At 59.6% G+C, this 24,391-nt stretch overlaps 3 protein-coding genes across 3 annotated transcripts in view; 1 reads left to right on the top strand and 2 right to left on the bottom strand.

Moving 5' to 3' along the window:
• Positions 1-241: 241 nt before the first annotated feature.
• LOC134434438 (merozoite surface protein CMZ-8-like) lies at positions 242-4,747 on the top strand. Its single transcript, XM_063183095.1, has 5 exons — positions 242-376; positions 951-1,029; positions 1,753-1,882; positions 2,867-3,087; positions 4,067-4,747. The coding sequence occupies exons 4-5, from the start codon at positions 2,886-2,888 to the stop codon at positions 4,387-4,389; spliced, it is 525 nt and encodes a 174-aa protein (XP_063039165.1). The 5' UTR covers positions 242-376; positions 951-1,029; positions 1,753-1,882; positions 2,867-2,885; the 3' UTR covers positions 4,390-4,747.
• A 361-nt stretch (positions 4,748-5,108) lies between these two features.
• LOC134434436 (eukaryotic translation initiation factor 3 subunit G-like) lies at positions 5,109-15,633 on the bottom strand. The gene is made up of 11 exons (XM_063183093.1): positions 15,550-15,633; positions 14,661-14,710; positions 13,791-13,895; positions 13,397-13,485; positions 12,371-12,430; positions 10,726-10,830; positions 8,632-8,821; positions 6,967-7,074; positions 6,098-6,234; positions 5,889-5,995; positions 5,109-5,192 (listed from the first exon to the last, which is right to left on the bottom strand). Exons 1-11 carry the CDS (start codon positions 15,567-15,569, stop codon positions 5,177-5,179), a joined length of 987 nt encoding a protein of 328 aa, XP_063039163.1. The 5' UTR covers positions 15,570-15,633; the 3' UTR covers positions 5,109-5,176.
• Positions 15,634-16,709: 1,076 nt separating this feature from the next.
• Positions 16,710-24,391, bottom strand: part of LOC134434437 (DNA (cytosine-5)-methyltransferase 1) — a gene marked incomplete at its 5' end in the record, with an annotated part of 39,848 nt that continues 32,166 nt past the window's right edge. Inside the window, 5 exons of the mRNA XM_063183094.1 lie at positions 16,710-16,777; positions 18,219-18,309; positions 20,312-20,428; positions 21,574-21,737; positions 22,835-23,030. Of these exons, the coding sequence (XP_063039164.1) occupies positions 16,710-16,777; positions 18,219-18,309; positions 20,312-20,428; positions 21,574-21,737; positions 22,835-23,030 (636 nt within the window). The remainder of the gene's footprint in view (positions 16,778-18,218; positions 18,310-20,311; positions 20,429-21,573; positions 21,738-22,834; positions 23,031-24,391) is intronic.

Genomic DNA, 24,391 nt, shown 5'->3' with positions numbered 1-24,391 from the left:
TGTCCCTGTGTCCCCATTGTCCCCTGTCCCCGTGTCCCTGTGTCCCCATTGTCCCCTGTCCCCCCTGTCCCCTGTCGGTGTCCCCATTGTCCCCATTGTCCCTGTGTCCCCGTGTCCCCATTGTCCCCGTGTCCCCATTGTCCCCATTGTCCCCGTGTCCCCGTGTCCCCATTGTCCCCTGTCGGTGTCCCCGTGTCCCCATTGTCCCCATTGTCCCCATTGTCCCCCTGTCCCGTGTCGGTGTCCCCGCAGTGACGCCGCCCTGTCCGAGAGCGAGGCGGAGCCGGACGGGCCCCAGAACGTTCTGGAACTGCCCCAGAACTGCGCGGGGAGGGGGAACGCGGTGACACAGCAGAGCGCCATCAGGGTGACAGAGGTGACATCATTGGGGACATCATTGGGGACACTGGGGACATCAATGGGGAACGCGGTGACACAGCAGAGCGCCATCAGGGTGACAGAGGTGACACTGAGGGGACATCACTGGGGACACTGGGGACATTGGGGACATCGTTGGGGAACGCGGTGACACAGCAGAGCGCCATCAGGGTGACAGAGGTGACACTGAGGGGACACTGGGGACATTGGGGACATTGGGGACATCATTGGGGACATTGGGGACATCACTGGGGACATTGGGGACATCACTGGGGACATTGGGGACATTGGGGTGACACAGCAGAGCGCCATCAGGGTGACAGAGGTGACATCATGGGGACATCAATGGGGACATTGGGGACACTGGGGACATCATGGGGACATTGGGGACGCTGGGGTGACACAGAGCGCTGTGACGCTGACCGAGTGTCCCCCTGTCCCCCCCCTCCGTGTCCCTCTGTCTGTCCCTCCGTGTCCGTCTGTCCCCTGTGTGTCCCTCTGTCCCTGTCCCCGTGTCCCCTGTCTGTCCCCGTGTCCGTCCGTCCCTGTCCGTGTGTCCGTCCCTGTCCCAGATCGGGCCCCGTCTGACGCTGCAGCTGCTGAAGGTGGAGGAGGGGCTGGGCCAGGGCAACGTCCTGTACCACGGGCTGGGTGAGTGACAGTGACAGGGACACACCTGGGACACACCTGGGACACACCTGGGACAGTGACACACCTGTACCACGGGCTGGGTGAGTGACAGTGACAGGGACACACCTGGGACACACCTGGGACACACCTGGGACACACCTGTACCACGGGCTGGGTGAGTGACACACCTGGGACAGGTGAGTGACACACCTGTACCACGGGCTGGGTGAGTGACAGTGACACACCTGGGACACACCTGGGGACAGGTGAGTGACACACCTGGGACACACCTGGGACAGTGACACACCTGTACCACGGGCTGGGTGAGTGACAGTGACACACCTGGGGACAGGTGAGTGACACACCTGGGACACACCTGTACCACGGGCTGGGTGAGTGACAGGGACAGGGACAGGTGAGTGACACACCTGGGACACACCTGGGACACACCTGGGACACCTGTGACAATATGAGGAGGATCTCACCTGTACGGAGGTGTATCCCTGGTGTATCCCAGGTGTATCCCAGGTGTATCCCAGGTGTATCCCAGGTGTATCCCAGGTGTATCCCAGGTGTAACCCAGGTGTATCTCATTCACCTGCAGCCCCCAAGGGGGAGCAGGAGCTCCGCGAGCTCCAGGCTGTGCTCAGGTGTATCCAGGTGTATCCCAGGTTCCTGTGGGTATCTCAGGTGTATCCCAGGTGTATCCCAGGTGTAACCCAGGTGTATCTCATTCACCCGCAGCCCCCAAGGGGGAGCAGGAGCTCCGCGAGCTCCAGGCCCGGCGCGAGCGGCGCCTCCAGGTGAGGGCGGAGCGGCGGCGGCTGCAGGAGCAGAACCTGGAGAGGAAACGGAAACAGCGCGAACGGCACAGGTGAGACACGGACAGGTGAGACACGGACAGGGACAGGTGAGATGGGGACAGGTGAGACACACGGACAGGTGAGACACGGACAGGGACAGGTGAGACACGGACAGGTGAGACACGGACAGGTGAGACACAGGGACAGGCACAGGTGAGACATGGACAGGTGAGACAGGGACAGGGACAGGTGAGACACGGACAGGTGAGACACAGGGACAGGCACAGGTGAGACAGAGACAGGTGAGACACAGGGACAGGGACAGGTGAGATGGGGACAGGTGAGACACGGACAGGTGAGACACGGACAGGTGAGGCAGGGACAGGTGAGACACGGACAGGGACAGGTGAGATGGGGACAGGTGAGACACAGACAGGTGAGATGGGGACAGGGACAGGTGAGACACAGACAGGGACAGGTTAGGGACAGGTGAGACACGGAGAGGTGGGTGACAGGGACAGGTGAGACACGGACAGGGACAGGTGAGATCGGGACAGGGACAGGTGAGGGACAGGTATGACAGGGACAGGTGAGAGGTGGGTGACAGGTATAGGTGAGACACGGGGACAGGGACAGGTATGACAGGGACAGGTGACACACGGTGACAGGGACAGGTGAGACAGAGGGGACAGGTAAGGGGACAAGGACAGGTGGGACTGGCACAGGTGAGACAGGGACAGGTGAGGGATGGGGCACAGGTGAGAGGGACAGGGACAGCTGAGGGGACAGGGACAGGTGACACTGAGACACAGGTGAGGGTCAGGTGACAGAGGTGAGGACAGGAGGGTGACACAGGTGAGGCTCCCCCAGGCGTCCCTGTCCCCACCTGTCCCTTGTCCCCTCACCTGTCTCACCTGTCCCTGTCCCCACCTGTCCATTGTCCCCTCACCTGTCTCACCTGTCCCTGTCCCCACCTGTCCCTGTCCCCTCACCTGTCTCACCTGTCCCTGTCCCCACCTGTCCATTGTCCCCTCACCTGTCCCCGTCTCTCGCAGGGAGCGCAGCCTGGCCGGGATGGGCCGGGCCCCAGGTGTCCCCCCAGGTGTCCCCCCAGGTGTCCCCCCAGGTGTCCCCAGCACAGGTGACACCAGAGGTGGCCCTGGGGGTGACAGCGACGTCGAGGACCCCGGCGCACCTGGGCCAGGTGAGGCCGAGGCGTCGGACGAGGACGAGGCCGAATATTACAGAGAGGAGCTGGGGGAGGAGCCGGACGCAGGTGAGAGTGGGGGGATTTGGGGGGTCCAGGTGAGGTTTGGGGTGTTCCAGGTGAGGTTTGGGGGATCCAGGTGAGGTTTGGTGTTTTCAGGTGGATTTTGGGGTGTCTAGGTGAGGTTTGGGGGCTCCAGGTGTGGTTTGGTGGGGAGAAAAGGAAATTTTGGGGTTTTCAGGTGAGGTTTGGGGCTCCAGGTGGATTTTGGGGTGTTCCAGGTGAGGTTTGGGGTGTCCAGGTGAGTTTTAGGGGTGCTCCAGGTGGGATTTGTGGGGTTTTCAGGTGGATTTTGGGGTGTTCCAGGTGAGGTTTGGGGTGTTCCAGGTGAATTTGGGGAGGTTTCAGGTGAATTTAGGGGAGACTCAGGTGGATTTTGGGGTGTTCCAGGTGAGGTTTGGGGTTTTCAGGTGACTTTTGGGGGAAGAAAAGGAAATTTTGGGGTTTTCAGTTGAATCTGGGCTGGGTCAAGGGCAGTTTTGGGGCGTTCCAGGTGAATTTTGGGGTTTCCAGATGAGTTTGGGGGGAAATAAAAAGGAAATTTTGGGGTGTTCCTGGTGAGTCTGGGGGGGGATAAAGAAAATTTTGGGGGCGTTTCAGGTGATTTTGGGATTTTCCCTCCCCGGAAGTGGCTGATGAGGCCAAAATTCCTGAATTTCCGTGATTTGGGATCAAAGTAAACGCTCTGACACTTCCGGGGCCACCCCAAATCCCAACATTTCCCCCCAAATCCCAACATTTAATCCTTAAATTCCTTTGTTTTCCTCCCCAAACCCTTTTTTCCTTCCAAATCCCAATTTTTTTTAAACTCAAATCCCATTTTCGTTCTCCTAAACCCCAATTTTCCGTCCCGAAATTCCATTTTTTCTCCCCAAATCCCAATTCTTTCCCCCCTAAATCCCAATTTTTCCCCCAAAATCCCATTTTTTTCCCCCAAAATCCCATTTTTTCCCCTCTAAATTCCCATTTTTCCCTGTTTTTCCCCCAGATTTGTTCCCTGGCAGCTCCAAGAGGAGGCGAAGCCGCTCGGCCGAGCCCCGAGCCCCGAAACGACGGAAGAGGAGCCCAAAATCCACACCTGGAACCCCAAAATCCACACCTGGAACCCCAAAACCCCACTCAGGAACACCAAAATTCCACTCAGGAACCCCAAAATCCACACCTGGATCCCGAAAATCCACACCAGGAACCCCAAAATCCCATCCTGGAAATCCCAAATTTCGTCGTGGCACCCCAAAATCCCAACCTGGAACCTCCAAATCCCACCCAGGACACCCCAAAAATCCAAATCCCGCCGTGGGAAACTCCTGAGCCCCCAAAAAACCCCAAATTTCCCTCGGCCGGGACGGGCGCGGAAAAGGAAAAATTGAAGGGGGGGAATATTTGGGAATTTTGGGGTCTCCGGGACGGATTTTGGGGCCCGAGGGAATTTTGGGATCTTCCAGGAAAAATTTGGGGCCCTCAAGGGGAATTTTGGGGTCCCCCAGAGTTCCCCCCACCCGTGGTCCCCCCAAATCCAGGGGAAATCACCCCAAAAAATGGGGGGGAAAACAACAAAAGAAGGAAAACCCCAAAAAATGTGGGGGGGAAAAAAAATCCCAGAAAAATGGGAGAAAACCTCAAAAATGGGTGGAAAAATGCAGAAATAAAGTTGGATCCACCCCAAGAACTTGTGTGGCTCTTTTTTTTTTTTTTTCTTTTCCAGGAAAAATTTCACTTTTCTACCCCAAAATCCCATTTTTCTACCCCAAAATTCCCATTTTTGCCCCCCTAAAATTCTGAATTTCCCACCCAAAATTCCAATTTTCCCCCACCTCCAATTCCCATCCTTCCGCCCCAAAATTCCCATTTTTTCCCACCCAAACTCCCATTTTCCCCATCCCAAAATTCCCATTTTCTACCCCAAATTCCCATTTTTCTACCCCAAAATTCTCATTTTTGCCCTCCAAAATTTCAAATTTCCCCCCCCCCCAAAATTCCCATTTTTTTCCAAAATCCCATTTTTTCCCCCCCAAAATCCTGGACAGGGGTGGTGCCAGAACCCAGAGCTTTATTGAACTGGGATGAACTGGGACAAACTGGGATCCACTGGAGCGGCTCAGTTGGTGGAGGGCCTGGAGGGAGGAGAAGGGAGAGGTGAGAGGTGCCCAGGTGTGCCCAGGTGTGCCCCAAGGTGTGCCCAAGTGTGCCCCAAGGTGTGCCCAGGTGTGTCCCAAGGTGTGCCCATATGAGTGCCCAGGTGTGTCTCGTGTACCCAGGTGTAATCCAGGTGTGCCCAGGTGTATCAGGTGAATGCCCACGTGTGTCCCAAGTGCGCCCAGGTGTGCCCAGGTATGTCCCAAGGTGTGCCCAGGTGTGTCTCGTGTACCCAGGTGTGTCCCAGGTATGCCCAGGTGTGTCCTGGTGTTATTTAGGCATGCCCCACATGTGCCAGGTGTACCCAGGTATGTCCCAAGTGTGCCCAGGTGTGTGCCCAGGTGTACCCACTTTGCCCACTCCACGTTGAGGATCAGGTGGGTGTAACCCCCCCACGCGTGTGCCCAGGTGTGCCCAGGTGTGTACCCAGGTGTGTGCCCAGGTGAGTTCCCAGCTGTACCCAGGTGTGTGCCCAGGTGTGCCCAGGTGCCCCAGGTGTGCCCAGGTGTGTACCCACTTTGCCCACTCCACGTTGAGGATCAGGTGAGTGTAACCCCCCCAGGTGTGTGCCCAGGTGTGTGCCCAGGTGTGTACCCACTTTGCCCACTCCACGTTGAGGATCAGGTGAGTGTAACCCCCCCAGGTGTGTGCCCAGGTGTGTGCCAGGTACCCACTTTGCCCACTCCACGTTGAGGATCAGGTGGTCGTAGCCGAAGCCGGACACGCCCGCGATGGCTCTGGCCGCGTCCTCGCGCCGGTGGAAGCTGATGAAGGCGAAGCCCTGCGGGACACGCCCGGCTCAGCGCGCACACCTGGGCACGCCCGGGCACACACCCGGGCACACACCTGGGCACGCCCGGGCGCCCCCCGTGCCCGCGCCCACCTTGGACTGGCCCGTGGTCTTGTCCTTGGCCAGGTAAATGCGCGAGATGGAGCCGAAGGGGCGGAACAGCTCCTGCAGGTCGGTCTCGCGCGTGTCCTCTGACAGGTTGGTGACGCGGATGGTGGCGTTGTCGTCGGCTGGTGACACAGGTGACACAGGGGACACAGGTGAGACCCACGGGGGTGGCGGTTGTACCCTCAGGTGCCCCCAAAAACCACCCAGGTGTGTCCCAGGTGGGACCAAGTTATGCCCAGGTGTGACCAAGTTATGCCCAGGTGTGTCCCAGGTGTCTTCAGGTGTGTCCCAGGTGTCCCCAAAAGCCACCCAGGTATCCCCAGGTGTGTTCCAGGTGTCCCCAGAGCTCCCCAGGTGTGACCAAGTTATCCCCAGGTGTGTCCCGGGTGTCCCCAGAGCCGCCCAGGTGTGTCCCAGGTGTCCCCAGGTGTCCCCAAAAACCCCCCAGGTGTGTGCCCAGGTGTGTTTTTAACCCTCCCCAGGTGTGTTGTTACCCTCCCCAGGTGCCCCCAGGTGTGCCCAGGTGTGCCCAGGTGCCCTCACCTCTGCGGCTGGGCTGCATGGACTCCCCGCGCTGTCCCTCAGGTGTGCCCAGGTGTGCCCAGGTGCGTTTTTAACCCTCCCCAGGTGTACCCAGGTGCCCCGAGGTGCCCCCAGGTGCCCCCAGGTGTGCCCAGGTGTGTGCCCAGGTGTGCCCAGGTGCCCTCACCTCTGCGGTTGGGCTGCATGGACTCCCCGCGCTGTCCCTCAGGTGTGCCCAGGTGTGCCCAGGTGTGTTTTTAACCCTCCCCAGGTGTGTTGTTACCCTCCCCAGGTGCCCCCAGGTGTGCCCAGGTGCCCCCAGGTGCCCTCACCTCTGCGGTTGGGCTGCATGGACTCCCCGCGCCGGCTGGCGCCGTCCCTCAGGCTGGGCGGGACGTACTTGCCCGTCTTGCTCACCTGGGCGGCCACGGGCTCGGGCTCTGCGGGGGGACAGGTGTGACACAGGTGTGACACGGGTGTGACACGGGTGTGACACAGGTGGGGACAGGGGTGTGACACGGGTGTGACACAGGTGGGGACAGGGGTGTGACACGGGGGACAGGTGTGACACGGGTGGGGACAGGTGTGACAGGTGTGACACGGGTGGGGACAGGGGTGTGACACGGGTGGGACACGGGTGGGGACAGGTGTGACACGGGTGTGACACAGGTGGGGACAGGGGTGTGACACGGGGGACAGGTGTGACACAGGTGGGGACAGGTGGGGACAGGTGTGACACGGGTGTGACACAGGTGGGGACAGGGGTGTGACACGGGTGGGACACGGGTGGGGACAGGTGGGGACAGGTGTGACACGGGTGTGACACAGGTGTGGGACAGGGGGGACACGGGTGGGACACGGGTGGGGACAGGGGGGACACGGGTGGGACACGGGTGGGACACAAGGGGACACGGGAGTGACACAGGTGTGACACAGGTGGGGACAGGGGGGACATGAGTGTGACACAGGGGGGACAGGTGGGGACATGAGTGTGACAGGTGTGAGACACGGGTGGGACACAGGTGTGACACAGGTGTGACACAGGTGAGGGACAGGGACAGGTGTGACAGGTGAGGGGACAGGTGTGACACAGGTGGGACGGGTGGGACAGGTGAGGGCCAGGTGAGGGACAGCCCCAGCAGCTCCTTCTGCACGGGGCCACCACAACGGGGCCAGAAGAACAACGGGGCCACCACAACCGCACAAAAACGGGAAAAATGAGGGAAAAATTCCCAAAAAATCCCCGAAATTCCCAAAACACCCAAATTTTGGGGTCCCACCTTCAGGGAGCTTCTCCTTGTCCACCATGGAGAACCCCAGCAGATCCTTCTGCACGGGGCCACCACAACAGGGCCACCACGGTGACCTTGGGGCCACCACAACCCTTCAAAAACGGGAAAATTCCCCAAAATTCCCCAAAAAAACCCAAAAGAACCAAAATTTGGGGTCCCACCTCCGGGCAGCTTCTCCTTTTCCACCATGGAGAGCCCCAGCAGATCCTTCTGCGTGGGGCCACCATCATGGGGCCACCATGGTGACCTTGGGGCCACCACAACCGTACAAAAATGGGAAAAATAGGGGGAAAATCCCCAAAATTCCCCAAAGAACCCAAAAGAACCAAATTTTGGGGTCCCACCTCCAGGGAGCTTCTCCTTCTCGCCCGTGGACAGCCCCAGCAGATCCTACATGGGGCCACCACCATGGGGCCACCATGGTGACCTTGGGGGCTACGCAACCATGAAAAAATGGGGAAAATGGGGGAAAAATCCCCAAAATTCCCCAAAAAAACCCAAAAGAACCAAAATTTGGGGTCCCACCTCCGGGCAGCTTCTCCTTTTCCACCATGGAGAACCCCAGCAGATCCTACATGGGGCCACCACAACAGGGCCACCATGGTGACCTTGGGGGCTACGCAACCACGAAAAAATGGGGAAAACGAGGGAAAAATCTCCAGAATTCCTCAAAAAACCCAAAAGAACCAAATTTTGGGGTCCCACCTCCGGGCAGCTTCTCCTTCTCGCCCGTGGACAGCCCCAGCTGCTCGGCCAGCTCCTTCTGCATGGGCCCCAGCGTGTCCTTGTAGGGGCAGCGCGTGGTCCAGTGGTCGCCCTTGCAGATGCGGCACGAGACGATCTTCTGGCCCTTGAGCTTGTTCATGGGGTCCTCCTCCTCCTGGCAGTTCAGGTCCTGTGGTGGGACAGGTGGGGACACCTATGGACACCTGGGGACAGCTGGGGACAGCTATGGACACCTGGAGAAACCTGGGGACAGTTATGGACACCTATGGACACACGTGGTTATGGGGAACACCTAGAGATGTTCCTGGGGTTCTCCTTCTCCTCCTGGCAGTTCAGGTCCTGTGGTGGGACAGGTGGGGACACACCTGAGCGCACCTGGGGACAGCTGGGGACAGCTATGGACACCTGGAGAAACCTGGAGAAACCTGGGGACAGTTATGGACACCTATGGACACACGTGGTTATGGGGAACACCTAGAGATGTTCCTGGGGTTCTCCTTCTCCTCCTGGCAGTTCAGGTCCTGTGGTGGGACAGGTGAGGACACACCTGAGCGCACCTGGGGACAGCTGGGGACAGCTATGGACACCTATGGACACCTGGAGAAACCTGGGGACACCTGGGGACAGCTGGGGACACCTGGAGAAACCTGGAGACAGTTATGGACACCCAGAGACACACGTGGTTATGGGGAACACCTAGAAATGTTCATGGGGTTCTCCTCCTCCTCCTGGCAGTTCAGGTCCTGTGGTGGGACAGGTGGGGACACACCTGAGCAGATCTGGGGACACCTGGGGACAGCTGGGGACAGCTATGGACACCTGGAGAAACCTGGAGAAACCTGGGGACACCTGGGGACACCTAGGGACACACGTGGTTATGGGGCACACCTAGAGATGTTACTGGGGTTCTCCTCCTCCTCCTGGCAGTTCAGGTCCTGTGGTGGGACAGGTGGGGACACACCTGAGTGCACCTGGGGACAGCTATGGACACCTGGGGACACAGCTGGTGGCACACGTGGTTATGGGGCACACCTAGAGATGTTCCTGGGGTTCTCCTTCTCACAATTTATGTTCTGCATGGGCACCCCTGGGGACGCTTTCTGGGGCACACCTGGGCACATTTTTGGGGCACCCCTGAGGACATTTCTGGAACACACCTGGGCACCCCTGAGGACATTTTTGGGGCACCCCTGGGCACACCTGAGGACACTTCTTGGGGCACACCTGGGCACACCTGGGGACATTCCTGGGGCACACCTGGGGACATTCCTGGGGCACACCCGGGCACACCTGAGGACATTTTTGGGGCACACCTGAGGACATTTTTGGGGCACACCTGGGCACACCTCAGGACACTTTCTGGGGCACACCTGGGCACATTCCTGGGGCACACCTGGGGACATTTCTGGAACACACCTGGGCACACCTGGGGACGCTTTTTGGGGCACACCTGAGGACATTCCTGGGGCACCCCTGGGCACATCTGAGGACACTTCTTGGGGCACACCTGGGGACACCTGAGGACACTTTCTGGGGCACACCCGGGCACACCTGGGGACATTTCTGGGGCACCCCTGCGCACACCTGAGGACACTTTCTGGGGCACACCTGGGCACACCTGGGGACATTTCTGGGGCACCCCTGCGCACATCTGAGGACATTTTCTGGGGCACACCTGGGGACATTCCTGGGGCATCCCTGGGCACATTTTTGGGGCACACCTGAGGACGCTTTCTGGGGCACATCTGGGGACACCTGAGGACATTTTTGGGGCACACCTGGGGACATTTTTGGGGCACACCTGGGCACCCCTGAGGACATTTTTGGGGCACACCTGGGGACATTTTTGGGGCACACCTGGGGACATTTTTGGGGCACACCTGGGCACCCCTGAGGACACTTTTGGGGCACACCTGAGGACATTTTTGGGGCACACCTGGGGACATTTTTGGGGCACCCCTGGGCACATTTTTGGGGCACACCTGGGGACATTTTTGGGGCACACCTGGGGACATTTTTGGGGCACCCCTGGGCACGTTCCCGGTGCCCGCGTGTCCCCGGGCGTGCCCGTACCTCCTTGCTGGTGATGAAGGTCATGAAGACGTCGTCGCTCACGGTCGTGGTGGCCACGTTGGGCCCGGGGGCGTCGAACTCGGAATTCCCAAATTTCTTCCAGTTCTGGGATTGGGGGGAAAATGGGGAATCCTTGAAAATCCCGGGAAATTCGGGATTGGGGGGAAAATGGGGAATTCTTGAAAATCCCAGGAAATTCGGGATTGGGGGGAAAATGGGAAATTCTTGAAAATCCCAGGAAATTCGGGATTGGGGGGAAAATGGGAAATTCTTGAAAATCCCGGGAAATTCGGGATTGGGGGGAAAATGGGAAATCCTTGAAAATCCCAGGAAATTTGAGATCCCGGCCTTGTTCCGGTGGGAACGCCGGAATTCCGTTTCCCACTCCCAGGTAAATCCCATTTATCCCAATCCCATTTTCACAGGTAAATCCCATTTCTCCATCCCCAGGTAAATCCCATTGCCCATTCCCAGGTAAATCCCATTTTCCCCAATCCCATTTTTCCCAGGTAAATCCCATTTTTCCTATTCCCAGCTAAATCCCATTTTTCCCATTCCCAATCCCATTTCCCATCCCCAGGTAAATCCCATTTTCCCCAACCCCATTTTCACAGCTAAATCCCATTTTTTCCCATTCCCAATCCCATTTTTCCCAGGTAAATCCCATTTCTCCATCCCCAGGTAAATCCCATTTTTCCTATTCCAAATCTGGTTTTTCCCAGGTAAATCCCATTTTTCCCATTCCCAATCCCATTTTTCCCAGGTAAATCCCATTTTTCCTTTTCCCAGCTAAATCCCATTTTTCCTATTCCCAGGTAAATCCCACTTTTCCTATTCCCAAGTAAATCCCATTTTTTCCCATTCCAAATCCCATTTTTCCCAGGTAAATCCCATTTTTCCTTTTCCCAGGTAAATCCCATTTTTCCTATTCCCAGGTAAATCCCATTTTTCCTTTTCCCAGGTAAATCCCATTTTTCCCATTCCCAATCCCGTTTTTCCCAGGTAAATCCCATTTTTCCTATTCCCAAGTAAATCCCATTTTTTCCCATTCCAAATCCCATTTTTCCCAGGTAAATCCCATTTTTCCTTTTCCCAGGTAAATCCCATTTTTCCCGATCCCACTCCCAGGTAAATCCCATTTTTCCCATTCCCAATCCCATTTTTCCCAGGTGAATCAAATTTTCCCCAATCCCATTTTCCCAGGTAAATCCCATTTTTTCCCATTCCCAAGCAAATCCCATTTCCCACTCCCATTTTCGCCATTTTTATCCCATTTTCCCATTCCCATTTTCCCCATTTTTATCCCATTTTCCCCATTCCCAACACCATTTTAATCCCACGTTTTCCCATTTTAATCCCATTTTATCCCATTTGAATCCCCTTTTCCCCATTCCCAATCCCATTTTTTTCAGTCCCAATCCCATTTTATCCCATTTTAATCCAACTTTTCCCCACTCCCAATCCCATTCTCCCTATTCTCAATCCCATTTTTATCCCACCTTAATCCCGTTTTTCCCATTTTAACACCACATTAATCCCATTTTTTCCATTCCAAATCCCATTTTCCCCATTTTAATCCCATTTTTTCCCCGTTTTTCCCCAGTTTTCCCATTTTTTCCCCATTTTCCCCCCATTTTCCCCTCACCTTGCGCCGGGCCACGGCCTTGGAGGCTTTGCGGGTCTCGATCCGGAACGTTCGGATGATCTGGGACGGGGAAAATGCGGGAATGAGGCTGGGAAACCCCAAAAAAACCCCAAAAATCCCCCAAATTTGGGAATTCCTGGAGGACCTGATCCCAAAAATCCCAAATTTGGGAATTCCTGGAGGATCTGAGCCCAAAAATCCCAAATTTGGGAGCTCCTGGGGCACCTGATCCCAAAAATCCCAAATTTGGGAATTCCTGGAGGATCTGAGCCCAAAAATCCCAAATTTGGGAGCTCCTGGGGCACCTGATCCCAAAAATCCCAAATTTGGGAATTCCTGGAGCACCTGATCCCAAAAATCCCAAATTTGGGGTCCACAGGTGACAAATTTGGGAATTCCTGGAGCACCTGAATCCTTAAAAAGCCAAATTTTGGGGCTCAGGTGCCAATTTTGGGGCTCAGGTGCCAATTTTGGGGTCCAGAGGTGCCAATTTTGGGGTCCAGAGGTGCCAATTTTGGGGTCCAGAAGTGCCAATTTTGGGGCTCAAGTGCCAATTTTGGGGTCCTGAGGTGCCAAACTTGAGGCTCAGGTGCCAAATTTGGGGTCCAGAAGTCCCAAATTTGGGGTCCTGAGGTGCCAATTTTGGGGTTCAGGTGCCAATTTTGGGGTCCAGAGGTGCCAATTCTGGGGTCCAGAAGTCCCAAATTTGGGGTCCTGAGGTGCCAATTTTGGGGCTCAGGTGCCAATTTTGGGGTCCAGAAGTGCCAATTTTGGGGTCCAGAGGTGCCAATTTTGGGGCTCAGGTGCCAAATTTGGGGCTCAGTTGCCAAATTTGGGGTCCAGAGGTGCCAATTTTGGGGTCCAGAGGTGCCAAATTTGAGTCACCTGGAGCACCTGAGCCCCTTAGGAGCCAAATTTGGGGTCCAGAAGTCCCAAATTTGGGGTCCAGAGGTGCCAATTTTGGGGCTCAGGTGCCAATTTTGGGGCTCAGGTGCCCCCGTGCCCACCTGTGCCCCCCGTGCCCACCTTGACCTTGCGCCCGTCCTCCTCCTCGCGGTACTCGGTGACCGTTTTGATGTTGCCATTGACGACCTCCTTGGGGGGGGGGAGGGGACCTGGGGACAGGTGGGGACAGGTGAGACACGGGTGTGACACGGGTGAGACATGGGTGTCCCCCAAATGCCCCCATGTGTCCCCTCAGGTGTCCCCAGCTGTGTCACTCCCCTCCCCAGGTGTGTCCCCAGGTGTGTCACTGTCCCAGCTGTCCCCAGCTGTCCCCAGGTGTGTCCCAGTTGTCCCCAGGTGTGTCACTGTCCCCAGGTGTGTCCCCAGGTGTGTCACTGTCCCCAGGTGTGTCACTGTCCCCAGCTGTGTCCCAGGTGTGTCCCCAGGTGTGTCCCCCCTCCCCTCCCCCCCTCACCTCCCCTCAGCAGCTCGGCCTCGGCGCTGTTGGGGCCTCCCAGGCCGCCGGGCAGGGGCAGGGGCAGGGGCAGGTCCTTGAGCAGCTCCGAGGTGATCGCCTTGTCTGGGACGGACACACGGACAGACAGACAATCAGACAGACACACCTGGGCTCAGGTACAGCTCACCTGGGCTCAGGGAACCCCCAGGGAACCCCACCTTGTCTGGGACGGACACACGGACACACAGACAGACAGACAGACACACCTGGGCTCAGGTACAGCTCACCTGGGCTCAGGTACAGCTCACCTGGGCTCAGGGAACCCCCAGGGAACCCCACCTTGTCTGGGACAGACAGACAGACAGACAGACGGACACGCCTGGGCTCAGGTACAGCTCACCTGGGCACAGGTGACCCAGTGTGACAGGTGTGGCACCAATGCCAGGTGACACCAATGGCAGGTGTGACAGGAGTGACAGGTGCCACAGGTGTGACAGGTGGCACCAAAGACGGGTACAACAGGTGTGACACCAATGGCAGGTGGCACCAATGGCAGGTGTGACACCAATGCCAGGTGTGACAGGTGTGACAGGTGGCACCAAAGACGGGTACAACAGGTGTGACAGGTGTGACACCAATGGCAGGTGGCACCAATGCCAGGTGTGACATGTACCACAGGTGTGACAGGTGTGACACCAATTTCAGGTGGCACCAATGCCAGGTGTGACACGAGTGACAAGTACCACAGGTGCCACCCCTGACAGGTGCCACAGGTGTGAGAGGTGGCACCAATGACAGCTGTGCCCGGTGTGCCAGGTGCCACCCCCAGGCGTCCTCGGTGTGCCAGGTGTGCCCGGTGCCAGCCCAGGTGTGCCCGCTGTCACTCACCATCCTCTCCTCCCTCCTCCTCCACCTGGTCAGCCCAGCTGGGCTTGGAGCTGTGGGGACACAACGGCCTCGGGTGACACCTGTGCCACCCCGTGCCACCCCCAGGTGTCCCTGTGCCACCCTGTGCCACCCCCAGTGTCCCTGTGCCACCCCGTGCCACCCCCAGGTGTCCCCGTGCCACCCCCAGGTGTCCCTGTGCCACCCTGTGCCTTCCCCCTCCCCTTTCCCCTCACGGCCCCGGCCCCGCCTGAACCCCCCGGGACCCCGAACCGGGACAGACCGGGACAGAGCGGGACCCTGAACCGGGACAGACCGGGACCCCGAACCGGGACAGACCGGGACCCTGAACCGGGACAGACCGGGACCCCGAACCGGGACAGACCGGGCCCCCGAACCGGGCCCCGATCCCGGTTCTTGATCCCAACCCCGGTTCCCAGTCCCGTTTCTGGTTCCCGATCCCGGTTCCCGATCCTGATCCCGCTCCCGGTTCCCGTCCCCGGTTCCCGGTTCCCATCCCCGGTCCCGGTTCCCGATCCTGATTCCGCTCCCGGTTCCCATCCCCGGTCCCGGTTCCCGATCCCGCTCCCGGTTCCCATCCCCGGTCCCGGCTGCCGATCCCAAGCCCGGGCCCGGTTACCGTTCCCCTCACACAGCCACAGGCCCGATGCCGCCGCCGCCGCCGTTCCCGATCCACCTCAAAGCCCAATCCCGGTTCCCGATCCCAACCCCGGTTCCCGGTTCCCGGTCCCCTCACACAGCCACAGGCCCGATGCCGCCGCCGCCGCTCTCGATCCACCTCAAAACCCCTCTGCAGCCTCAATCCCGGTTCCCGGCCCCAATCCCGGTTCCCGCTCCCGGTTTCCATCCCGGTTCCCGCCCCCGCCCTCACTCGTAGTCCCCGGTCGGCATCGCCGCCTCCGCCGCCCTCACGCCGCCACAACGGAAAGGCCGCCCGCCACTTCCGGTCCGCGCGCGTCACTTCCGGCGGGGGGAAGGCGGGAAGCGCCCCCGCGCGGGGCATGGCGGGAAGCGGTTGCTAAGCAACGCCGCCATGGCGATTGCGGCCTACTCGTAGCGCGGCGCGGAGAATTTGGTTTTAATTGTTTATAACTTATAGGCGCGATTTATTTGAAGAAATATTACAACATATAAAAACTACATAAAGTATCGAGTTGCACCTTGTACAAAGCGGCCGCGGGGGGGGTTGGGTACAATGCGATAAAAATGGGGGAGAGGGGCCGGGCCCTGAGGGGAGGTTGGAGCAGCACAGAGAGCGTGGAGGGAGGGGAATTAAAAAAAAAATTATAAAACAAACAAAAGGGGAAGTGGTGAAATCAAAAATTTTTGAAAGTATGGAGAAAAGACAGAAAAATGCAGAGAGAGGAAAAAGAAGAGGGGAAATTGAAAAATGAAAGGAGAAAATAAGGGGTTAAAAGAGGAAAAGGGGGGAAAGGAAGGGATGTAAAGAGGGGAATATATAAAATGAGGGGGAAAAGAGAAAAAAAGAGAAGAAAAAGAGGGAAAAGCATAAAAAAAAGAGGAAAAAAGAAGAAAAAGGGGGAAAGAAAAGAAAAATGGGGGAATAAGAAAAAAGGGGGGAATAGAAGAGGAAAAAGGGGGAGGAGAAAGCAAGGGATATAAAGAAGGGGGAAAAACATAAAAGAAAGAAAAATAAAGAGGGAAAAGCAGAAAAAAGGGGGAAAATATAAAAAAGGAGGAGAAGGGAAATAAAAGAAGGAAAAGGGGAAAAAGGGGGGAAATAAAAAAGAGGAAGAAAAAAAGAAAAAATTGTGAAATAAAAGAAGGAAAAGGAAAAAAAGCTGGAGGGGGAAGGAGAAAGAAAGAAAAAAGGGAAATAAAAGAAGGAAAAGAGGGAAAATAAAAGGAAAAAAAAGGGGGAAAAAAGAAAAAGAGGGGGGGAAAAGGAGAATAAAAAACAAAATAAAATTTTAAAAAGGCAAAAAAGGCAAAAAAGGCAAAAAAGGCAAAAAAGGCGAAGGCGCAGCAGCCCCGGGGCAGCCCCGGCCCCACCCCGGCCCCGCTCCCGCCTCAGGCGGCGCCGGACGGGGACGGGGACGGGACAGCGGCGACAGCGGCGGCGACAGCGGGCACCGGACCTGCGGGGACAGCGGGGACACTGAGGGGACACTGAGGGGACAACGGGGACAGCAAAGGGGACCTGCGGGGACAATGGCTGTGACAGGGAGGGGACACCATGGGGCACTGCGGGGACACCGAGGGGACAGCGAGGGGACAGTGAGGGGACAATGGCTGTGACAGGGAGGGGACACCATGGGGCACTGCGGGGACAGTGGGGACACTGAGGGGACAGTGAGGGGACAATGGCTGTGACAGGGAGGGGACACCATGGGGCACTGCGGGGACACCGAGGGGACAGCGAGGGGACCTGCAGGGACAGTGGCTGTGACAGGGAGGGGACACTGTGAGGATCTACAGGGACAAGGGGATGGGGACAGGGAGGGGACACTGGGGACAGGGAGGGGACCTGTGGGACAATGGGGACAGTGAGGGGACAGCGAGGGGACAATGGCTGTGACAGGGAGGGGACTCTGAGAGGGCCTGCAGGGACCTGTGGGACAGTGGGGGCGGTGACAGTGAGGGGACAGCGAGGGGACAATGGCTGTGATGGGGAGGGGACACTGAGAGGGCCTGCAGGGACCTGTGGGACAGTGGGGGCGGTGACAGTGAGGGGACAGCGAGGGGACAATGGCTGTGACGGGGAGGGGACACTGTGAGGGCACTGCAGGGACCTGTGGGACAATGGGGACAGTGAGGGGACAGCGAGGGGACAATGGCTGTGATGGGGAGGGGACACTGAGAGGGCCTGCAGGGACCTGTGGGACAACGGGGACAGTGAGGGGACAGCGAGGGGACAATGGCTGTGACGGTGAGGGGACACTGAGAGGGCACTGCAGGGACCTGTGGGACAATGGGGACAGTGAGGGGACAGCGAGGGGACAATGGCTGTGACGGTGAGGGGACACTGAGAGGGCCTGCAGGGACCTGTGGGACAACGGGGACAGTGAGGGGACAGCGAGGGGACAGTGACTGTGACGGGGAGGGGACACTGTGAGGGCCTGCAGGGACCTGTGGGACAATGGGGACAGTGAGGGGACAGCGAGGGGACAATGGCTGTGATGGGGAGGGGACACTGAGAGGGCCTGCAGGGACCTGTGGGACAATGGGGACAGTGAGGGGAGAGTGACTGTGACGGGGAGGGGACTCTGAGAGGGCACTGCAGGGACCTGTGGGACAATGGGGACAGCGAGGGGACAGTGACTGTGACGGGGAGGGGACACTGTGAGGGCCTGCAGGGACCTGTGGGACAACGGGGGCGGTGACAGGGAGGGGACAGCGGGGACACCCTGGGGACACCTTGGGGACACCTTGGGGAAACCGTGGTGACACCACCGTGGGGGACACCTCGGGCACACTGTGGGGACACTGCGGGGACAGCACAGGGACACCTTGGGGACACCTTGGGGACACTTGGGGACGCCTTGGGGACACCTTGGGGACACCGTGGGGGTCACTCACCGGCCGCGTCCTGGCGCAGCTTGGCCGCAGCGCAGGCCTTGATCTCCAGCCCGATGGCCTTGGCCAGGGGAGGGGGCACCGCGTTACCCACCTGCGGGGGGACAGACGGACATGGGACGGACGGACGGACATGGGGACAGACAGGGGACAGGGGGACAGGGGGCACCGCGTGACCCACCTGCGGGGGGACAGACGGACATGGGACAGACATGGGGACAGGGGGAAAGACAGGGGACAGGGGGACAGGGGGCACCGCGTTACCGATGCGCGGGGGGACAGATGGACAGACATGGGGACAGGGGGACAGACATGGGGACAGGGGGACAGGGGACAGGGGGACAGACAGACAGGGGAGAGGGCACCGCGTTACCCACCTGCGGGGGGACAGATGGACGGACGTGGGGACAGGGGGACAGACATGGGGACAGGGGGACAGACAGGGGACAGGGGGCACCGCGTTACCGATGCGCGGGGGGACAGATGGACAGACATGGGGACAGGGGGACAGACATGGGGACAGGGGGACAGACAGACATGGGGACAGGGGGCACCGCATTACCCACCTGCGGGGGGACAGACGGACATGGGACAGACATGGGGACAGGGGGACAGACAGGGGGCACCGCGTTACCCACCTGCGGGGGGACAGACGGACATGGGACAGACGGACGGACATGGGGACAGGGGGACAGGGGACAGGGGGACAGACAGGGGAGGGGGCACTGTGTGACCCACCTGCGGGGGGACAGACGGACAGACATGGGGACAGGGGGACAGACAGACAGGGGACAGGGGGACAGACAGACGGGACAGGGGGCACCGCGTTACCCACCTGCGGGGGGACGGACGGATGGACATGGGGACAGGGGGACGGACAGATGCACGGACATGGGGACAGACAGACAGGGGACGGGGGGCACCGCATTACCGACGCACGGGGGGACAGACGGACATGGGACAGACATGGGAGCAGGGGGACAGACAGACAGGGGACAGGGGGCACCGCGTTACCCACCTGCGGGGGGACAGACGGACATGGGACAGACATGGGGACAGACAGACAGGGGACAGGGCGACAGACAGGGGAGGGGGCACTGTGTGACCCACCTGCGGGGGGACAGACGGACATGGGACAGACATGGGGACAGGGGGACAGACAGGGGAGGGGGCACTGCGTTACCCACCTGCGGGGGGACAGACGGACAGACAGGGGGACATGGGGACAGGGGGACAGACAGATGGACGGACATGGGGACAGACAGACAGGGGACAGACGGATGGACATGGGGGACAGACGGACGGACGGACATGGGGACAGACAGACAGACGTGGGACAGACAGACAGAAAGCCTTGGCGCCAGGGGAGGGGGCACGGCGTTGCCGACCTGGGCACAGACGGACAGACGGACATGGGACAGGGGGACACAAGGACAATGGACAAAAGGACACAGGGACAATGGGACAACGGACAAGGGGACAACGGGACAAAGGCACAATGGGGACAAAGGGACAAGAGGACCATGGGAAAAAGGGACAATGGACAACGGGGACAAGAGGATAATGGACAAATGGACAAGAGGACAAGGGGACAAAAGGACAAGAGGACAAAGGGACAAGAGGACAATGGGACAGGGGGACACGGGGACACAGGGACAGGGGGACACAGGGACAGGGGGACAGGGGGACAAGAGGACAATGGGACAGGGGGACACAGGGACAGGAGGACACAGGGACAGGGACAGAGGGACAGGGGGACACAGGGACAGAGGGACAGGGGGACACAGGGACAGGGGGACAGGAGGACACAGGGACAGGGACAGAGGGACAGGGGGACACAGGGACAGGGGGACAGAGGGACAGAGGGACAGAGGGACACAGGGACACAGGGACAGGGGGACAGGAGGACACAGGGACAGGGACAGAGGGACAGGGGGACACAGGGACAGAGGGACAGGGGGACACGGGGACAGGGGGACAGGAGGACACAGGGACAGGGACAGAGGGACAGGGGGACACAGGGACAGAGGGACAGAGGGACAGGAGGACACAGGGACAGAGGGACACAGGGACAGGGGACGCGGGCGCGGCCCCACCTGCCGGTGCTTGTCCAGGATGTTGCCGAAGAGCCGGAAGGTGTCGGGGAAGCCCTGGGAGCGCGCGCACTCCCGCACGCTGACCACGCGGTGCTGCTCGGGGTGCAGCACCCGGCCCTGCGCGGAACCGGGGACACCGGGCAGCGTCAGCGACACCGGGGACAGCGTGGGGACACCAGAGAGTGTCAGGGACATCGGGGACAACGTGGGGACACCGGGGACACCGGGCAGCGTCAGGGACACCGGGGACAACGTGGGGACACCGGGGACACCGGGGAGCGTCAGGGACACCGGGGACAACGTGGGGACACCGGGGACACCGGGCAGCGTCAGGGACACCGGGGACACCGGGGACAACGTGGGGACACCAGAGAGCGTCAGGGACACCGGGGACAACGTGGGGACACCGGGCAGCGTCAGCGACACCGGGGACAGCGTGGGGACACCGGGCAGCGTCAGCGACACCGGGGACAACGTGGGGACACCGGGGACACCGGGCAGCGTCAGCGACACCGGGGACAGCGTGGGGACACCGGGGACACCAGAGAGCGTCAGGGACACCGGGGACAACGTGGGGACACCGGGCAGCGTCAGCGACACCGGGGACAACGTGGGGACACCGGGCAGCGTCAGCGACACCGGGGACAGCGTGGGGACACCGGGGACACCGGGCAGCGTCAGGGACACCCGGGCAGTGTCAGGGACACCGGGGACACCGGGGACAGCGTGGGGACACCGGGCAGCGTCAGCGACACCGGGGACAACGTGGGGACACCAGAGAGTGTCAGGGACATCGGGGACACCGGGCAGCGTCAGGGACACCCGGGGACACCGGGGAGCGTCACATCCACCATGGTGACCACCAGAGAACATCACACCCAACGTGGGGACACCAGAGAGCGTCACACCCACCAACCCCACCCAAGTTCTGGGCAAACGATGACCATGGACACCAGCACCAACCCCACCCATGGACACCAGCACCAACCCCACCCATGGACATGACCACCAACCCCACCCATGGACACCAGCACCAACCCCACCCATGGACACCAGCGCCAACGCCACCCATGGACATGACCACCAACCCCACCCATGGACACCAGCACCAACCCCAGCCATGGACACCAGCACCAACCCCACCCATGGACACCAGCACCAACCCCAGCCATGGACACCAGCACCAACCCCACCCATGGACACCAGCACCAACCCCACCCGAGTTTGGGCCCCGGCGGGCGCGGCGGGCGCGGCGTCCCCACCTGCTTGCCCATGGGCTCGGGGTTGGTGACGGTGGTGCTGAAGAAGCCGTCCCACTCGAGGCGCCCGTAGAGCCCGGCCCAGTGGTTGTGGCGGTTGCCGGTGTGCGGGAGGCACCACGGGATGAGCGTGTTGAACTGCCGGTCGGCCGGGTCGCACGGCTTCCCTGGGGACACCAAACCCAACCGTTGGGACATGGTGGCCACTGGAGACCACCAAACCCAACCATTGGAGACCACCAAACCCAACCGTTGGGACATGGTGGCCACTGGAGACCACCAAACCCAACCATTGGAGACCACCAAACCCAACCATTGGAGACCACCAAACCCAACCGTTGGGACATGGTGGCCACTGGAGACCATCAAACCCAACCATTGGGACATGGTGGCCACTGGAGACCACCAAACCCAACCATTGGGACATGGTGGACATTGGAGACCATCAAACCCAACCATTGGAGACCATCAAACCCAACTGCCGGTCGGCCGGGTCGCACGGCTTCCCTGGGGACACCAAACCCAACCATGGTCAGCCATGGTCAGCCAGCATGGGGAACCACCAAGGGTTGGGGTGTGGTGGCCATTGGAGACCACCAAACCCAATCACTGAGACATGGTGGCCACTGGAGACCATCAAACTCAATCACTGAGACATGGTGGCCATTGGAGACCACCAAACCCAACCATTGAGACACGGTGGCCACTGGAGACCACCAAACTCAACCACTGGGCCAACGGTGACCACTGGACACCACCACCAACCCCACCCAACGGTCGGGCCAACGACCATTGGGAACCTTCAAGAGTTGGACATCGGACACCACCACCAACCAAAAAAACCCAAAATTTGGGGGAGAACACACGTCCAGCCCAGCCCAGCCCAGGTGAGGACGTGCTTACGGAGTCCCACCACGCACCTTCGGCGCATGAGCAGACCTGGTCACCACCACCAAGCCCACCCAAGGGCTGGGACAATGATGGCCATTGGGAACCTTCAAGAGTTGGACATTGGTCACCATGACCAACCCCACCCAACTACTGGGACAACGACCATTGGGAACCTTCAAGGGTTGGACACTGGTCACCACCACCACCAACCCCACCAAACTGTTGGGACAACGATGACCATTGGGAACCTTCAAGAGTTGGACATCGGACACCACCACCAACCAAAAAACCCCAAAATTTGGGGGAGAACACACGTCCAGCCCAGCCCAGCCCAGCCCAGGTGAGGACGTGCTTACGGAGTCCCACCACGCACCTTCGGCGCAGGAGCAGACGCCGCGCAGGGCGCCGGAGCTGCTGCGGCCGTTCTTGCGCTCGTGGTGGGTGTAGCGCAGCTTCCTGGTGCTGGTGCCGTCCGAGAGCCGCACCTCGATGTTGGGCAGGTCCCGCCAGTCGGAGCCGGGCGCCAGCGGGATGTGCCGCATCCGCGCCGCCACCAGCGCGCTCATGTCCTGCCGAGGCCACCGCGGCGGCGGCGTCACCGCGGGCACCGCGGGGGGCACCACGGGGGGGACGTTGGGGGGGGTTGGGCACCATTGGGGGATGTTGGAGATCATGGGAGATGATGGACACCATTGGGGGATGTTGGAGATCATGGGGGATGTTGGGCACCGATGGGGGACGAGGGGCATCGGGGGGATGTTGGGCACCATTGGGGGATGTTGGGCACCAATGAGGGATGTTGGAGATCATGGGAGATGTTGGACACCATTGGGGGATGTTGGGCACCAATGGGGGATGTTGGGCACCATTGGGGGATGTTGGAGACCATGGGAGATGTTGGGCACCAATGGGGGATGAGGGGCATCGGGGGGGATGTTGGGCACCACTGGGGGATGTTGGGCACCACTGGGGGATGTTGGACACCATGGGGGATGTTGGAGATTATGGGGGGATGTTGGGCACCAATGGGAGATGTTGGGCACCATTGGGGGATGTTGGAGACCATGGGGGATGTTGGGCACCATTGGGGATGTTGGGCACCACTGGGGGATGTTGGGCACCAATGGGGGATGTTGGACACCATGGGGGATGTTGGGCACCAATGGGGGATGAGGGGCATCGGGGGGGATGTTGGGCACCACTGGGGGATGTTGGGCACCATTGGGGGATGTTGGGCACCAATGAGGGATGTTGGAGATCATGGGAGATGTTGGACACCATTGGGGGATGTTGGGCACCAATGGGGGATGTTGGGCACCACTGGGGGATGTTGGAGACCAATGGGGGATTTTGGAGATCATGGGGGGATGTTGGGCATCATGGGAGATGTTGGGCACCATTGGGGGATGTTGGGCACCAATGGGGGACGAGGGGCATCAGGGGGATGTTGGAGACCATGGGGGATGTTGGGCACCATTGGGGGATGTTGGGCACCATTGGGGGATGTTGGGCACCAATGGGGGATGTTGGAGATCATGGGGGGATGTTGGTCATCATGGGGGATGTTGGAGATCAGTGGGCACCGTTGGGCACCACTGGGGGATGTTGGGCACCATTAAGAGATGTTGGGCATCATTGGGAGATGTTGGGCACCACCAGGGCACCATCAGGGGACAAAAAGGGACATTGGACACCACCGGGGGACGTTGGGCACCAATGGGGGCCATCTGGGCACCATTGGGGGATGGTGGACACCATCTGCAGACACTGGACACCATCAGGGGACGTTGGACAACACCAGGGCACCATGGGGGACAGTGGACAATCCCAAGGGATGCCAGGGGTCCCATGAGGCTCCCAGTGGCTCCACCATTCCCAACACCTCCACATCTTCCCAAAACCTCCACCATTCCCAGCATCTCCACCATTT

The sequence above is a fragment of the Melospiza melodia genome, unplaced genomic scaffold (genome assembly GCF_035770615.1).
Source record: "Melospiza melodia melodia isolate bMelMel2 unplaced genomic scaffold, bMelMel2.pri scaffold_369, whole genome shotgun sequence".
NCBI classification, from domain to species: domain Eukaryota; kingdom Metazoa; phylum Chordata; class Aves; order Passeriformes; family Passerellidae; genus Melospiza; species Melospiza melodia.
The sequence above is the reverse complement of the archived record's forward strand: the minus strand, read 5'-3'. Positions and strand labels throughout refer to the sequence as shown.